Source organism: Falco naumanni, chromosome 1 (genome assembly GCF_017639655.2).
Source record: "Falco naumanni isolate bFalNau1 chromosome 1, bFalNau1.pat, whole genome shotgun sequence".
NCBI classification, from domain to species: domain Eukaryota; kingdom Metazoa; phylum Chordata; class Aves; order Falconiformes; family Falconidae; genus Falco; species Falco naumanni.
This window is the reverse complement of record NC_054054.1, coordinates 126,949,343-126,967,301: the sequence shown is the minus strand read 5'-3', so window position 1 is coordinate 126,967,301 and position 17,959 is coordinate 126,949,343. Positions and strand designations below refer to the sequence as shown.

General features: G+C 44.5%; 2 protein-coding genes across 9 annotated transcripts in view; one reads left to right on the top strand and one right to left on the bottom strand.

Annotated features, from left to right (window-relative positions):
* Positions 1 to 17,959, top strand: part of PGS1 (phosphatidylglycerophosphate synthase 1) — a 34,216-nt gene that overhangs the window by 3,608 nt on the left and 12,649 nt on the right. The window contains exons 2-10 of one of the 8 annotated variants that reach the window (XM_040582240.1): positions 1,841 to 2,030; positions 3,157 to 3,234; positions 4,335 to 4,434; positions 5,142 to 5,296; positions 5,745 to 5,865; positions 6,786 to 7,319; positions 11,576 to 11,724; positions 14,051 to 14,193; positions 16,020 to 16,112. In XM_040582240.1, the coding sequence (XP_040438174.1) occupies positions 1,841 to 2,030; positions 3,157 to 3,234; positions 4,335 to 4,434; positions 5,142 to 5,296; positions 5,745 to 5,865; positions 6,786 to 7,319; positions 11,576 to 11,724; positions 14,051 to 14,170 (1,447 nt within the window). In that variant the 3' untranslated portion in view covers positions 14,171 to 14,193; positions 16,020 to 16,112. The other 7 variants (XM_040582236.1, XM_040582237.1, XR_005826065.1 and 4 more) reach the window with 7 other exon arrangements.
* Positions 14,978 to 17,959, bottom strand: part of DNAH17 (dynein axonemal heavy chain 17) — a 39,420-nt gene continuing 36,438 nt past the window's right edge. Inside the window, 3 exon segments of the mRNA XM_040582242.1 lie at positions 14,978 to 16,201; positions 16,987 to 17,212; positions 17,749 to 17,892. Of these exon segments, the coding sequence (XP_040438176.1) occupies positions 15,954 to 16,201; positions 16,987 to 17,212; positions 17,749 to 17,892 (618 nt within the window). The 3' untranslated portion in view covers positions 14,978 to 15,953.

The window sequence follows — 17,959 nt, the reverse complement described above, 5'->3', positions numbered from 1 at the left end:
GCTCACTTGGTGGTAACATAGGAGCGGGTCTCCGCTCCCTGTGTGCGGCTTGTGCCTTGAGATGGCAGTTGAGCAAAGATGCACAAAGGTCCTGCTCAGGTTCTGTAAAGATGGGCTATAATGTGCTTGAAAAACAGATTTCTTATATTTTTCTACTTTGACTTTTTTATTTTTTAAACATCTTCTATGGAGTATTTCAATTGTTTTTAACAGCCTTCTATCGGTAATTTGTATAACTTCTGGGTACCAGGTCTTAGCCTGGTCTACATGATCTGTTGAAACCCGCCATCCTAGGAATTCTTGCACAGATTGACTCAGATTTCTGTTGTGATGAATAGTCGGTGACAAGTTAGTGGATTTTCCTGGAAATGCAACTGCCAACTTTTTGGCTTCTGCGTAAGGGTATTCAGAAACCTTGTGAAGATCCAGTGTTTTATCATGAAGCAAATAAGTGAAATCATCTTCCTGGAATCCGTGGTCGTTTGAGCTTTGGATTGTGGTAAAACCTAAAAGTTCCTCATAACAAATTCTGGTAAAGGTCATAATTGAGTTACTTCGTGGTACGTGGCGGTGGCAGAATGCATCAGGATTGGTCACAAGATGGTGGCTGCCTGTTGGCCCGAGGGACCTGGTGTTCCTCTGGGAGGAGACCAGCCACCTTGATTCTGTCCTGACAGCAAGTCTGACTCCTGTGAGTAGAATTTGCAGACCAGAATGTTTTCTGTCCAGTTTGGGGATGTAGTTCAGTCCCTTGCTCGTCTGCTCCTGGATCTCACGGGAGTTGCTACTGCTAATTGTGCTGAAATGTGGGTTTGTCATGTGGACAAACTCCTACCAGGAGTTATTGTATGACTTGATGAATTTGCATGCATGAAATCTCCAGGGAAGAGATGCCATTTGCTTCTTGACACCCCCCTAAGCATGACTGTTACCAGTAAAATGGTTTCTTCCCTGAGTGACTTCAAAGGAATTAAATTTGTTCTGAAATTTCTTTTTAAAGCATGAGCTTCCTGCTGTTTCCCTTACAGTTACTTTGAAGTTAGTGAGAGAAGTCTTGACCTTCTTGTAGTGCTTGTGCAGAATGCAAGTGGCATTGTTGTGGAGGGCTACCTGGTATTTCTCAGTTGTGGTTCTTGGCATGTACCTGTTGAAACACACTCAATCCTTTGGTAGCTCGTTCTGTGGGTATGACTTCATTGCTTTTGCTAGGACTTGCACTCCAGCACTGTGTGTTGTAGGTCTTTTTTTGGGTAAGTTTGAGGGATTTGGTCATTTTTCTGTTTTGTTAGGGAACATGTTCCCTGCAGCTGTGCTTTTTAAAACATCTTTACCTGAAACAGAAACAACTAATCTTTAGCCCAGCTGAGAACTAAGCTGGATGTGAAAGTGACTGTTGGCTGTGGCCAAGTGGCTGCATGTGATAGACACTTCACAAGTAACTGATTACAGGTGTAGCTGGTATTGCAGCAGCAGTGCCAGGCATCTGAACTGCGGGTGTTTGGGAGAGTTCCATCCTCAGTTTCTTCAGCGTCCAGCATGTTTCCTCTCCTGTGTTCCTGTTCTGATTGAAAGAGTTATTTCCTCTCACCTCTTCTGCCAGCTAGGGGAAGGAGCTGATGGTGTTAAGATCTGCTCTTCCACCTTCTGCCTGTGTTTTTTCTATTTATAGGTTTGGCTTTGGTGATTCAGCTGGGATTAAGGAAAGGGAAAGGCATTTCTGCCATTGTGGATCCTTACAATGTATTGGCTCTGGTGGAAGCTTGCTCTTTACCTGCTTGGAGACTGCTTTTGGGAAGCAAAGGCTCCACCATAAATAATTCCTCTGTCTTTCTTTTCACAGATCATCATGGCTTCTTCTAGCCCCGTTGCTTACCCCTCCTGTTCCTGTGATCACAGCCCCACCGTGTCTGCTCTGTCCGGAAGGAGCACACAGGTTCCAGTGGATCAGGAACCTGGTTCCAGAGTTTGGAATCTCCAGCTCGCATGTCAAGGTGCTTTCATCCCCAGCTGAATTCTATGAACTCTTGAAGGTAAATTGTGGGTTCCAGGTTGTGGGAATGGGTTTTGGGGGCTGAGAGCTGCAGTGGTTATGGAGAATCATAGACAAGTTGTTAGGAAGGAGCATCTGCAGGTTACTAGTCCAACCTTCTACCTGAAACATGATTGTTGTCAACACCAGGTCAGGCAGGCTTTGTCTAGCTGAGTCTTGAAACTGGCTGAGGATGGAGGTTCTGCCTCTGGGCGAGCAGTTCCAGTGCTGCGCCATCTTAGTAGTTTACAATTCTCTTTCTGTCAGACCTGAACTTTCCAAAGCTGTTTGTGGCTGCTGCTCAGCTGTAACTACCAAGAAGAGTTTGGCTCCGTCATCTTTGTAACTACTCTTCAAGTAGTTGCAGGCTGCAGATCACACCCCCTCAGCCTTCCCTTTGCAATGTGAAACAAGCTCAGCTCCCTCAGTCCCTCCCAAAGGTTTCTTAGGTCGCTACAGCATGAATCCTGCAATACTGCATCTCTTAGGCTAAGTAGTAGGGCTGTGGTGAGAATTTCTTTGTTTAGCTCAGTCACTTCAGTCTTTTCACAATGCATATTTAAAGCAAGTTCCAGTACTTTTGAAACATGATTTTAGATCACTGTGGTGAGCTGTTGGAGAACAAGGCTTGGGTGGGCCATGAAGGCAGCAGCTACCACCCTTTGCGGTGTCAGTGGTGAACACAGGGGAAAGAAGGAGAGTTCTGTAGGCAAAGGTCTCTAGTTCACAGGATGTGATACAAAGGATTAAAGCAGTTACAGAATGAAAGCTGGGATTGCCAGTACTGATACAATGCCAATGTTGCAGCTACTGCATGGTAACTGCTCTTGTATGTGATAGTTTGAGCTGCAGGGAACGTGTTCCTCAGCTTTCCGGAAAACATTGATTTCTTCCTATATTTTTGGATGCAGCAGTGGTGCTGATGTTGCTCTGTAAGACCTGTGTGTTTTGCATCTTTGCTGTCGGTGTGTTACCCTGTGTCTTCCCTTCTAGAAGGCAAGGGAGACGATGCTATGATTTGGCTAAAGTGATTCTCCTTGGGGGAACCAGTGCTCCTCTGTGGTCTGGATAATTAGCTCATCACAGAGACTGAGGATGAAACTGAACTTATTTTCTGCTACTCTCAGGTGCAGATAAAAACAGCCAAGCAGCGAGTGGTCATGGCTTCACTGTACCTGGGGACGGGTCTCCTTGAACAGGAGCTGGTGAGTGCGGAAAGGGTTTGGGAAGGGGAGAACGTGAATGCAGAAGGGAAAGGCCTGCCTTTGCAAAAACCATCCTGTTCCTGCAGGTGCAAGGGGTATGTGTGAGGTGCAATTTGTGAGCTTGCAACCTCCTTAAAGCCTTCCTATAGGGATTCACTTTACATGTGTTTTCTCCTCCCCTTGGGAGTTTTCTCCAGGTTCCTGGCTGCATTTGTGTACTTGGACATAGAGTGGGGGAGGGAGGGATTTGGAAGGGGGGTGCATGGAGTTTTTCTGGATGGAAACTACTGGAACTACTGAACTTTTTCATGGGATGAGCCTGGATCTTTCGGACTGTTAGAGGTTAATGGTGTAGTGTTCAAAGGGATTTTGTAGAACTGGGATTATGGGGTAATTTTTTTTTTCTGGCATTTTTCTTGAACATGATTAAAGTTGTATGTATGTAGTGCTATGTTTTTGTCCTCCATGTACAGTATGCAGATTCAGTATTAGCTTTCTGCCTTTAAGACAGTGGTCAGTTTTGCTTCATGTTGTTTGCCTTTTCTGTTTCCTGTTCTTACCTCCAAAAGCAAAAGCACTACCGAAGACCTTTAGAGAGAAGCCTGACCTTGGCCAATTTCTTATGTTAGAATGCAAATTTCACAGTAGAATAAAGATGGACAGTGTCCTGTGCAGGGTTTTGCTGGCTTTGTCTGGGCTTGTACACAAGATTTGAATTTGCATGTGACAGACAGCCTTGTAGTTAAGCAATAAAACTGCCTCTGCATCATTTATGAACTCCTACCAAGGTTTTTCTTTGGTAATGCAGGTCTGTGACTTGGGAATGATGTTCAGACTTCTGCTAATATTAATTGCTGTTCAGAGGTCTGAAGAATGTGCACTTGTAAAATTGATGCCCTTTCATCTGTTGCTTTTGGCTGATAGGGTAGGATGCCAGTCTGACGGATGCAAAGTCTAAACTAGCAGTGTTTTGCGTGAGTAGGAAAGACTCATACTAGGGTATAGAAGCTTTCATGGCCACCAGTCTCCTGGCTGCTGAATAATTTCCTTATAAAGCTTTATTTGCTTTCTGTAATGAGTAGAGAAATCTGTGTCTGCAGGTGGATTGCTTAGAAGAAACACTGGAGAAATCACTGCAAGCAAAAGGATCGTCGAACCTCAGAGTTTCCATTCTTCTTGACTACACCAGGGGATCTCGGGGTAGATATTACGATGCCTTGCTTTCTTCAGAGTCTTAATTTGACAGTTTGGCTGGATAAACTGTTCTTTTTCAGAGAGAGTCCGTCTTGACCAATTGGACCTACTTGCTTAAATCATACACTTTTCGAAACTGGCCTTTTGTATACCAGTTACTACTTGTTCCCAGAAAATCTTCAAGCTGAGCAGCTTGTCTTTGGAAAATAGGTGGTGGGAACAAGAAGAGCTGAACCCTACTCTGTGCAACCTGTACTTTCTTGCTTAGTTCACTTGTCAGTTCATTTGCCCTTATCCATCATGCTCATACTTTAACTTTTAAAGGAAAGTGGGATTTGTTGGAAGTAGCAGTAAACTTACTCAGAAACTTCTGGGGTGACTCTTTGTAGAATGTGTTACTAGTGCTAGGTGTGGCTTGATTAAGAAGCTTGAATGGTGTCAGACTTGCTCAGCAACTGTTTCCAAGGCCTATTTATCAGTGAACTTACAGTTCTGGATGTTGATTTCAATATTGACATAGTGCAAATGAAAGAGATTTAAAAAAAAAAAACCAAAAAGAAAAAAAAACAAAAAAGGAAAACACGCTGAGTGCTAGCAGATGAGGTGGATGCTCATTCTGTAACCAGCGTCTAGCTGAGGAGCTGTGGTGCCGTGCCATGATGCATTCCCTGTCTGGTGTGATCCTGTGTTGTGAAACTCCTCTTGTCTCCCAGGTAGGAAAAATTCTCGAACAATGCTGATTCCGCTGCTGCAGCGATTTCCTGATCAAGTCCGTGTGTCCCTCTTCCATACCCCAAACCTGCGTGGACTTCTCAGGCTCCTGATTCCAGAGCGTTTTAATGAGACCATTGGACTGCAACATATCAAGGTCTATCTCTTTGATGATAATGTGATCCTGAGCGGGTGAGTCCTGCCTCTTCAGGCCCTTGTACAGTTCATTTAGCTGAGGTTGTGAGGCAAGGTATGCATGCTACCAGTGTTGTCTGAACTTAATTATTTGCATCTGGTCTTTCTGTAGTGATCACATCAGTGCTTTTCTGAGATGGAGGAGCAATGACAGCTCTTCCACATGAGATTCCCGCATGAAAGAGAGTCTTTCTCAAAAAGAAAAAAAGATTTCTTGAGATTCAAAAGGAAATGGCAGATTTGTACTTTAATCTAGTTATATGCAGAGTGAGTTCTCTAACTTGGGCTGGAGTGTTCAGGATCATATGCCTATGCTCTGTCCTGGAACTGAACTCTTCCTCTTTTCTCCTAGCGCAAACCTGAGTGATTTGTACTTCACCAATCGTCAGGACCGCTATGTTCTCCTGCAGGACTCTCCCGAGATTGCAGACTTCTTCACAGAGCTAGTGGATGCAATTGGAGATGTGTCTCTGCAATTACAGCGAGATGATACGGTCCAGATGATGGAGGGGATGGTACATCCGTACCAAGGTAGGAGCAAGTTGTCGTACGTGGTTGGCTGATACGATCCAACAGAGGAGAGTGACAACCAGAGTTAAGGATGACTGTCTGACCGTTGTTTACAGACTGTGCAGTGTCCCATTTATGTGCCATCCATTATTGTAATCAAGATTGCTAGAGTTTTGAGTCTGGATCTATTGGAGTGTTCCTGGCACACCGACTATCTATCACTAGCTAATCTGTATCTGGCAGAGTGTGCAAAGGCTAGAAGTTCCTCTGTAACTGTCTCATTGCTTCTTCGTAATTCTGCGCTTATGACCTTAAACAAGAACTTAAATTCCTTGAGAGAGGTTCTTTCTATTTTTGATATTAATGGCTGTAATTCTAGGTGTTGTGTGTGTGCGTATTCTGAAAGTTTCATGGATGTAGTGCTGTTTTTGGTAATTAATATTCTGTAGCTGAGTCTATTCTGGGAATCAAGTGAATATTGGATTAGGAAGATGAGAACAAGCAAGTGTTGGAAGTGGGCAGAGAAGGGCATCTATCTGTCAGGCTGATTGCATCATAAGTTTTTGTTTTGGCCTTGTGCACTGCTGTGTGATGTAAACTTAGACTGTGGGCAGTAGTTTTATTTTGCATGTTCCAGTTCATTTTTGGTTACCGTTTTAGCTTTGCTCTGGTCTTCTCATTGCTCAGTGGATTTTGCAAGCTACTGTTTTCTAAGTTTCTTACCCCTCTTAAAGCTGAATATTTTTCTTCTGCATTGTAGCTTTTCTAACCTTAAAACATCTGTTTTTGAGACTTAGGGAAGAAAGTTGTGTGGTCTTTGTGTTAGCTCCTTTTTGTTCTTTCATTGGTGCGCTGTCAGTTGTTTTTCCTGCTACATAATAGGTGGTGCATAGTTCTCTACCTTTAGGTCTCAAACACAATCTTTTGTGGTTTTCCTGCAGGAGACAAGACTGCTTACTGTGAGATAGCAAATCAAAGAGTCATGGAGGTGATCAACTCTGCCAGGACACGACAAGAACTCCTTCATGCAAAGACTTTCCATAGCAGCCGGCAAGGCAGCTCCCTGTTATCCCAGCAAGGCTCTCAAGCATCTGGGGGTCTGAAACCAGAACCTGACACCTGGATCTATCCCTTAATCCAAATGAAACCTTTTGGGATTCAAATAGATGAGATGGTCACAGAGACACTGCTGACAGAGGCCGAACGGGATGCCAGGATATACCTTACCACTGGCTACTTCAACCTGACACAAGCTTACATGGACCTCATTCTGGGCACTAGGGCTGAGTATCGGATTCTTCTGGCCTCACCGGAGGTGAATGGGTTTTTTGGTGCCAAAGGGGTGGCAGGTGCCATCCCTGCTGCCTATGTTTACATTGAACACCAATTTTACAGTGAGGTCTGCTACCTCCACCAACAGGAGAGGGTCCAACTGCAGGAGTATTCTAGGGCTGGGTGGACTTTCCACGCTAAAGGTAAGATGTCCATTTCCCAAGAGGTCTTGTTCAGAAGGTGTTTGAGACTTGCATATATTTGGATTGTGCAACTGGTTAGGGGGATGGCTGGGTGCAGTGTCTAGACTTTTAACCTCCAAAATACTCATCCAAGGTTCAAACAGTTTCTGTAAACCTGGAAGGTATGGAACACTTAGGGGACAGTTGTGCAAATTTGTGTCTTACCTCTAGATTTCTGATCCTGAATATAGTCCCAGAGATTATACAAGATTTGTGTCTGTGGTGATAGTGAGGCAGTGTCTTGATGTGAAACTTGATGTGAAAGAAAAGGAAGCATCTGGATGTATTTATGATCGCATTAATAGTTGCGATGCAGTTTCTTGTGTCTGTCTTGCCAGTTTCAGCAATAAGAAGTGATGACTGTGCCAGAGACCCCAGGGCAGCATCTGCACCAGGAGCAGGAAGGGAGCTTGCTTGTGGTGGCTCCCCAGTGGTCTTGGACACCGCGTTCTCTTGGCAGCAGATCTTGTGAGGGTGATGCAGGTGTTGAGGAATGTGTCTAGCTTCTGTTTATGGCATACAGGAAAGTGCAGCATAGTGAATAATGGCACCCATGTGCCTTCTGGTAGCTGGAGGGGAAGTTGCTGAGAAATGAATATTGCTTAACAAGTGTAGCTAATAATAAACAAAAATAATTAATACTGCCATCATAGTCTTCTGCAGAAGACCCCTTATTCTATCTTGCTTGATAGACTGTGTACAACTGTCACAAGATTCATGCCACCTTGACCAAAGCATGCATGTTTTCCCCTGATTGGTTGTTGCTGGCTGTGTCTCTTAAGTTTTCCTTCAAGACAATGCACTCCTTGGCAATTATGTTCTGTTTTATACACAATAGTAAGTATTTGATTGCTCAGTAGTAGATTTTGTTAATGCAAATAGCTTAGGAAGTCTACTTAATTGAGGATATTTTTTTTTGAGGACTCGATGCATGTGACACTTCATAAATATCGAGGTTCTTACTGTCTTCCCATGCAGAGGTGCACAAGTGCAGCACCTCACAGAATGACTTGATCTCATGGTCAGGCATGGCGCTCAGCCGAGCTGAGATGCCTTTGCCATGTTCCACAGCATCTTCTGTTAATCTAATCTGCAAGCAGAGCTCTGCACCAGGTCACCGTGTCACTTCCTGTGATGGCTCACAGGTCCCCTAGGACAGCTCTATTCCTGTAAGCAGTACCCAATCTGGCACTAATTAACGTGCAAGTTTCCCCAGCCAGGCTTGCAGTCTGCTGAGGGGCATTTCCATTGTTTGCAGCACGTGTCTGATTTGAATGCTGGAAGGATGCAGCCCCTGGGACTCCTGCCTGTTCCTGTTCCAGAGTTCTCCCGTTGTTTGTTTAAGGAGACTAGCTGTTAATGATTGTGGGAATGCCTCTATCTGGCCTGCTTCCTGCAGGGCTGTTTGAAAGAAGGTTCAGAGGTGGTAGGGAGAGAAAGTTGCTGAGTAGGCCTTGTCTTGACTGAAGAAAACACACGAGTGTTACTAGGCTGCCTCTATGTCGAAACTACAAACCTTTCTAACAAGTGTTGTACCTCTCCTGTGGTGAGATCGGTAACTCTAGTGCGTTAAAGACCTTATCTCAATCCAGGGCAGCTTGAAGGAGGTGCCTGCCTAGCTGGGAAGTCCTGTGTGGCCTGTCTTCCAGGAAGCATTCTTCCAGGAAGCATGTGCTCAAGCGATGCGTGGTTTGCAGGTTCCCCCTCTTGCTGGGTACTCTTGACTCTGAGTGGGATTTTGTGGTTTGGCATGGATGGAGCTGGAAGGCATAGGCTGCTTTTCCAAGCTACCAAAGCGCATGTGGCAGTCAGTCCCGTTTTGGGCCAGCTGTGCCTTCTAGTGGCAGTGCTTTGGCTACTGTGTGCTCTATGGTGTTCTTTTTGGGAGAGGGACGCAAGACCTGAGCTGTTCAGCAGCTCCCGTGCTCGGCAGGAGGGACAGTCAGAGATGTTTGCTGCCTTCTTTCCATTTCCTCTTCAGAGTGCTGGAAGGATCAGCTTGTAGCTCCTTTCTCTGGCATGCTTTGCCCTTTGGCACATGTTTGATTCACCCGGTTTCGTTCTGCAGGAGTCATCACACTGTGTGTGAGAGGACAGGGCAGAAGAGGGAAAAGGAGGAAGCTTTGGAGACAGATGAAGGGCAGTTGTGCACGGAGTCCAGCTCCTGGAAGAGGACATGAGATCCCTGGCAGCAAATAGTGCCTATTAATACCTCCTTCTCAGGCTAAGACAAAAGACACCCTTCAGTCTCCTGTAGGATCTAGCTGATTTACACAAAACACCGTGACTGCTGTTTTGTAAACCCTTCCAGCTCCTTTTGAAACATTTTGTATCCTCATGCACAACTTCCTGCAGTGTGCATTCCCACCAGGGCTACAACTGTCCTTAGGTTCGTTCAGTGCCAGAGCAGTCATAGCAGGGTGCTGTGCAGCCATTGTGCATGTGCGAGTAGGAAACGCAAACCTTTTCAGTGGGAGAGGTGTTTGCGGGTGTAACATCATGAAGCCTACCTGCAGCAGTGCACATCTGTCTTCTGCTGCGTTTCTGGGTGTGGTGGTGTGGGTGACGTGGGGGGTCCCTTCCATGGAGGTGTTGGGTGACAGAATGCCGGGCGGGCAGGTGGCTGTTTGCCCCAAGATAAACCTGCATTACTGCTATTGAATGCTGGCTGGGAAACTGCGCTTCCCCTTTCTGGAAAGGTGAGTCACTGTTTGAGCAGGTCCTGCCAGGTGGCCATAAAGCCAGAGACACTGTAAAGGCTTTAGGGCTGCTGCATGGATGCTTACAAGGAGCGAGGAAGCATGTTCCTGTAGCTGCTGCCCAGGCAGAGCTGTGGCCTGCTGTTGAGAGCCTTGTGCTGGGGCTGGGCTGGGGCACCAGGCAGCCCCTGGCAGCTGTCCTGTTCGGTGGCTCTCCGAATCTCTGTGCCACTTGGGTGCTTTTTTACTGCTCCTGGAGCCCCACCCTGTGTCGGCGAGCCTGCGGAGGAGCCAGTGGTGCCACTGAGCTATGGGCAATGCCAGCTCTGAGCCGGGACCTGTAACTGAAAGTGGGAGTGAAGCTGCTGAGTGTGTGCGATGTGGGGGTGGGGAGGAGGTTACAGGAACCAGTGGTGAATCGGCAGCTTCTTACTCAAGGCATTCTTGGAACTGCTCTGGGGTTGAGTTAGGAAACCTGCTTCTATTTTAAGGACTAGGTGGTTTTTATGCTACGGTTTCTTTGTTGTAGTCTTTGTGTGACTTGCAGCAGGGATAAGCCTGGGACCTGCTCAGCACTGTTCTAAGTGCTTGTGCTGTGCTAAGTGGAGAGCAAACACTTCTTGGATCCATTTATACATTGGGAATGGCTGTATAGACTCTTTGGCAATAGTCCTGGCTCTCCTGTGGTATCCCTGTTCCTTCCTGCTGTGCTACATGGGTGTGCCTGAGAACAGTACAGTGCTTCTATCTTGTGCTTGAAAAAAAGTCTTGGGTTGTATCATGCTTGCTTTTGTTGTTGCACTGGCAAAGTTGTGTGTGCGCTGCAGTTGTGAGTGGAGTCTTGCATCCCAGCAAGTTTGATTTCATCTTTGGGTGGCTCCTCAGGAAGTGAGTGGGTGTAATAATTTGCACTTCTCTTACGAGTCTTATTTCATGTGAATTCACCTGTCAGAGCAGGGAGATGCCTTTTTATGTCACTGTCCTGCATAGTCTCGGGAAAGGGCTGGCTTACTGTGCAACTGAGCTGCTTCCAGTTCTGGAATTGACTGGTCAAGGCCTGGCTTGTCTGCTGGGTGCTCTGGTGCTTGGTATAGGTTTTCCTTTATTGGAAAATCTGTTTGTCTTATTTCAGTGTTTCTGAGATATGCTGTAGTGCAGAACCAACCTCTAACTTGGTGATAGTGACTCACTCGGGATTATTTTTGGGCCCCTCCATGCTGTGTATTTAAGATGTTAAGAATGTGTCCCTAGGGTGGCACTGAGCATGCTGCAGCTCCCCTCTTAGGAGCACACAAGGCTGGACAATGCAAACTCTGCAAGGGTACCCCAAGATTCATACAAAGCTTTACAAGACATGCTAGACCATCTGCGAGGAAGCTTGCTTTGTGTTGTGTGTGATCTTTTATAGTTCCTGTAATCTAGCATGTTTAATTCATTCTAAGTGAAGTGATTGTGTGAGGCTACCCTGCTCATTTCCTTTGTCTGCCACGCTTCCTTTCTCCTCCTGTTTTCCTGCAGGCCTCTGGCTGTACCTGGCAGGAAGCAATCTTCCCTGCCTAACTCTGATTGGGTCTCCTAATTTTGGATATCGATCAGTTCATCGTGACTTGGAAGCTCAGGTTGCGATAGTGACAGAAAATACAGCTTTGCAGCAGCAACTCCATCAGGTAAGTGGCTGAGTACAGAGAGTTTACATGGATGTTGTGCTGCTTGGTCACATAGGGAATGCTGATGACGCAGTTGCAATAAAAACCTACAGCCACAATAATTCAAAACCTTCTTGAGCACAGGAAGCCTCAAGGAGCTGTCAGTTAAGTGACTATTGATGAGATGCCTTCTGCAAATGCCTGTTTCTGGGAAATGGAGGCCATAATGGGAAAGAGCATGTGTCCCCAGTGAACTCGAGTATCGGGCGTGCTCAGGCTCTGGATGCTGAGAGGTACAGTATTCAGAGAGGATCTGCTGGCTCTCCTTTACTCACCTATCATACAGCACGTTCTTAAGCCTTATCCCCAGTATTTGGGCCTTGCCAAGGTCACACCATGCTCTTAGGATAATGAAGTCAGGCCCTTTGAATCACTGATCTTGGACTTCTGGAGGAATTTGCTTCTCAGGTATTTGTAGGAATGCAAGTGTTGATTGGTTAGCTTTTGGGTGGCTGCCCACAGGCTGAGCAGATGAACAGAGGTGGGTATCTTAGTGTAGTTTCTACAAGAGGAGGATTTCTGGGCTGGTTGGATTGCCCATGAAGTTATATGACATAACATAATCTTGAATAGACACAAACATTTTTCAGTGGTTTAATGTTCAGTGTCCCACTTGTTTGGTTTTTTCTTTTTAATTAGGCAGCTTGGACTGCTCAGCACTTTTGCCACTTCTTTAAATCCTGTCTGGTTCCCCAGCTGTCTCAACTCTGAATCTTCTGCTGGAACTGACTGTCCCAATTAGTTTCTCATGTAGTGCTCTGATAGAAAGCAGATTGGTTTGGTGCCTCTGTGTGTGACTTAGGGATCTCAAAAATGTATTCTTTAAGCCGAGTCCTGGCATAAGAAGGCACAGTTGTCTTTAAGATCAATGGGAATTGCCCTGTTGCATCAGGGCTCTTCCACAGGATGAGTCAGAGCATATCTAATCAAAAACGGTTCTATTACTGGAAGAGTTGCTTGAATATTTCAATTCATATCTTGCCTCTGCTTGTTTCTAATGGAAGGGGAGAATCAATGAAAATATGACAAAGGAATTCTCTCAAACAGTGCTGCAGGGATCTTATTTAAAGGGCTTTAATCCATTGCCATTTGCTGGAAGCTGATTTTGAGATTGGCTGTTTGTTTACTGTTCTGTGATCTTTCTTCAGAAGACTTAATACATCACTGGTATGCTGCCATGAAATCACTTTGGCTATGTAACATTCAGTTCCATTTTAAAAATGTGTGATGAGATTTGGGAAGAAATTTGAGTGGCCTGGGTATCTTTGGATGCTCCACTGAATGAACTGAACTTCAGATAATTGGTCTCTCTTCAGTGATTAGACAACTTCACTGTATCAGATGATCACGGTGCAGAATCTTCGTAGCATGGCTGACTGTAGCTCTTGGAGCATTGGGGTTTCTTAAATTAGACTGATTTGGCACAACAAATGTCTTCCTTCTGTTGTTGGTTCATCTTTTTGGTGTTACTTTCCAGTGCTTGGCTCCAGCTTCCCTGTTGCACCCTGAATTTAAACAGTGAAGAGTATTTTCTGTTGTTTGTGACAGCTTAGCTAATGAAAAAAAAGATTATGAACAGACTTACAGTACATGGTCTGCCCCTTGTTTGCCTGCAAATCTAGAAACCTGACTGGCTTTGGTAAGAAAACCACTTCTACCTTTGATCAAACAGCTGCTTTCAGGTGCAACTCAAGCATGTATTATCATCATCATGACGGTTCATTTCGTCCTTCAGCAGTATTGTGTACACAGTGGAGAAGCCTAAGTGTTTCTGGTAATTTAGTTGAAATTGTGACTGCATATTCATTTCAAAACACAGTGCTTGAGCTATGTCTGGAAAGAGCTGCATAAGTCAGTCTCTTGCCATTATGGTAAGGTTTCCTTTTCTGGCAATTACAGCGAGGGATTCAGGATTTTTCTGAAACCAAAGCTTGGCTCTATTGCAACCGTGGGGCACAAAAAGGCAAAACCTTCTACCTTTGCTCTTTGTAGAGTCTGAATTGCCAGCACTTGAGGCTCAGTTACTGAGCGCACTGATCATCACCAAAAGGTGGAGTGCTGCAGCATGCAGGCGTGGACAGATCCTGTTGTAGCTCCTTGATGGCTTAGTTGCTCTGTGAATTGCGCTGTATGGAACGCAACTCTTACATTCAGGCATGTGGCAGAAATTATGTATCCTTTTGGTAGGATCCATGGCCAGTTTTATCTGAGAATTTGCTTTTCTTAAAGGCTATTATATAATGTAACGCTTAGGATTTACTGGGATAATGTTTCTTTCCCTGTATAGGAGCAGGAGCAGCTTTACCTCTGCTCGGGTGTAGTCTCATCATCAACATTTGAGCAGCCAAATCGTTATGTGAAACTGTGGGTGAAGCTGGTAACACCTCTGATCAAGAATTTTTTTTGAAAGAAGAAAAATTGCTGCTTTTGGTGAGTTTTCAGCCATTCTTATGGGGAATTTATATTGCACTGACGGCATTTACTAAGTGCAGTACTCTCTATCATGTGGAAGAAGTAGATGATGGAAACATAGATGATGTGGGGAAAAAAACAGGCATCTCTCTTCTTCTGGGATGCTTGCCACTGACTAGAATCATTGCTCAAGGCCTATATTGGGTTTCATCTACTAGAATTTCTGGAAGGGTCAATGAAAAAGAACCCATACAAGGGTATTTCCCGTGCACAGAAAAAAACCTTCTGTTTCTGAAATGTCCCTTTCAGAGTTTTATGGAGAGGGATGGTGTTTATTTTATCTTGACCAGCTAATAGAAAACGTTGTTGGAATATTTAAAATGTTTTGTCATCTTTTTATCTGATCAGTGCTTTGCTTTAACCTTGTAGATGTTGGCTAACAGGGACGGTTGTTTTTTTTCTGCTTTGTACAGTGTCCTGGATTTACCTGGCTGTTCAACTGCCTGGTAACTGGAGCCCCTTCTGAGCTTCATGGAATTGCTCTTAGATTATTAATTTTTTTTTTCTGTGCTGCGCACATAGCCCATGCAGTTGACACCCAAGTATGTGCCCTTGATGCTGAGTGTTCACACATCCATTTTATTTACATAAACATGGCCCCCATCTCTGGGGTTGTGTATCTGACCTTTTCATATTAAGATGTGTTATTAGTGTCTTCCATGAATTGTGGAGAGAGCATGAGAGGACTTTTGGGTGCTAATGTGATTTTTGGATGTTACTTGCTGAAAGTGGGAGGTTCAAACCATAACATGTCCTCCAAAGGTGTTGATTGGGAAGTCAGATAAAAATTTATTAGAATGCAGGCTCAGGCTACCCTGTGAGTTTAGCTAGTGGAGTGTGTGTAGGGTGTTCCGATATTGTATTGCCAGATTTCAGGCATCTGAAAAGGCTAAAAGTAAGTGTGAAGCTTAATGGGAATTTATTCTAAATGCTACTGGTTTACAAAGAAACAAAGAGCTCTACTTGCCTCCCCTTGTGGCTTTTCTTAACACTAGCTATGAGGGAAGTTTTATGCAACTGTATTTTAGAACTAATTGTTCAGATATTTCATGGGGTGTGATTTTGGTGAATTATTTTATGCTAAAGGGGGCATTGGCTTCCATCTGTTGTCCAGAGCAGATCTAATCACCCTAATAGGTGTTACTGCAGATACACATTATTTGTTGTGAAAGAAGGGGCAGAGTAGAACCTAGAAACAGAAAGAAGCACACTTTAGATACTGGTCTGTTTGCAGCTGGAATTTCTTGTGAGTTGTGCAGGTTGAGGTGTTGGTGAACTGGGCCAAAACTGCACCTTTTGCCTTCCATCTGGTCTAAACAGATACATGCTTCCATGCAGGAATGTGTCATCCACACAGCTTGATGAATTTCTGCTCACAGTGAGTACTGAGCAATCAGACAAACAGCTGTGGAAAGATAGAGAGCTATGAGAAGGAAAGGAATCCAGAGAGCTGCATGCAATTGTTGCGTTTGGCTTCCTTTGGTGGTCTGGCTCTCAACCAGCGCTGTATCAGAAATCACCAATTGAAAACCAGTATCCGTCGTGAGAAACTCCATGTATTGTAGGAGCATGACAGCAATTCCAGCAGTGTTTTTATTTTGTTTATTGATAATTTGTGCTAAAACAGTTCTGGTACAATCAAACTTAGACTAAGTTACACAACTTGGAGAGTTTTTTGCAAGTAAAACCATTTGCCATTTTCCATAGTCCTTAAAAGTTTAGATCTGTAAGAGCAGAGCAACAGCAGCCAGGATCCACTTAGCAGCTTTTTCTTTTGTTTTTAGGTTAAAGGTCCAGATGTAGGTGGGACCTCGCATCCGTGTCTTATAGACAGGACATTCATAGATGTTCTTGGTGTCCATGCAGTCCACGGGGATGGCTCTGATGAAGATGACTGGCATCATGGGCGTCAGTTCCTTCAGTCGAGCATCTGTGATCACACCAGAAAGGATGTCCCATCGAGCACCTGCAAGATTATGAAATTGTCAGGGTACCAGTTCCCCAGTGGCTTTTTCACTTGGAGGGGGCTGTTTGCATAACTGCTAATGAGTGGGAAGGAGTTGCTCTAGCAGCACAGTTGAGGATGGAGCGTGAAGGTTGGGTAGCCATGGCTTAGTAGTCATTAGGGCTAACATGTTATCATCTCACTGTGACTCATGAATGCATTTTGCCTTACTGTGTGTGGGATGTCTAAATACATTCTGTCTCCTTTCCTCCCTTCAGCATGGGTTTGCATGAAAGTTGCGCAGCTGAAGGTAGAACTTAGGCCGTGGTGGGAACTACAATAAGCTGTCCTAGGTGGTCTGTGTTCTCATTTAAGTGGACCCTGTCAGTGCTCTTCTGATACTGCCATCTCATTCCCCCTAATTTTTTAGCAGTAATTATTTTAGGTTCCGAGTTTCCTGATTTGTCTTACTCATACATTGAATAAGACCATAATGTGTTTATTCACTAGAACCATGTAGCTTCTGACAACCCAGTCCTCATGTTCACGATAGCAGTCTGAATTTCAAAAAAACCCCAGTTTCTGGTTTGTGAAACTCTGCTTGTAAACTGGATGGGTGCTGCCCTCAGCTGGTGTGTGTCTGATGTTAGTGAGGAATAAAGGCTGCGATGCTTGGAGCTTTTGCAACATGTACAAATTCAGATAAGCCAATGAGTACTAACACATGCTCTGTTTGCAAGAATTTTAAAGGCTGAAATGGGCTTTCTCCATGTCTGAAACATCTCATAAAAGATGCGGGTTTTTACCTTCCATGAATAATCCATGCACGTAGGAGCCTTCTCTGGGTGGAGCTGTTACATCCTCACGGTTTTTCTTGGTCACTTCCACTGAAAGACACATCTTGTCCAGTGACCATTTGTTTTTTCTGGCAGTGGACTGCATGATAGCAGTGAGGAAGGACTGGGGATTGAAGAATCCTGCCAGCCACACTGCTGCAGGCAGCACAAAGTCTGTTGTCCAGACTTCCAGTTCCTGGAAAATAAAAACAGCAAAGTAATTTAGAGTGGAGCATGGCCTTTGAGTGGCAGAATACTGCTTTGAGATATGACGTGACAAAAAGCTGATGCTTCGCTGTGCCTAACACAAGGTTCAGGTAATATTCTAGATAGGGAGACTAGGATGGAGGCAGTCTGTGATGAATAAATAGATTCCACTGCAGCAATGAAACTTAAAATTTGGATTGCAGTAAATACTGCTGCTATTTTTTTAACAAAGCCAAGCTTTAAATAGATGGTTTTATTAAATATTTTTTTTTTCTTCTAAGACATACAAAGTTACGATGGGGTTAGCTAATGTTATTTTGAAACTGTGATATACTCTAATGGTGAACCCATTTCAAACTTCTGCTCTTGTTCTTGGGGTAACAGGCTGTTTCAGGTACTTCAAACTGCTTAAATTAATATTGAAAAATAAATGAGTTATCACCTCCATCATGTACAGTGGTTTCCTGGTCTTCTGTGGTATCCACTTGCTCCCTAAGCTTTAACTTTCACAAGAAATCTGCTCACCTTAATCCGAAGGAGTAGGTCTGCAAACCAGGCTCCTAAACTAAGAAGAGAGGGATAGGCATAACGTGTCCAGGATTCAGGAACATTGCTGTAGAAGAGAGCGTTTGCCAGCTCTTCCATATCCGATGTAACTGTTAGCTCTCCCTTTAAAAAAAGAGAAAAATCTGGGCAGTTTTATCTGCAGAAAACAGGACTGATGGAACTATTGATT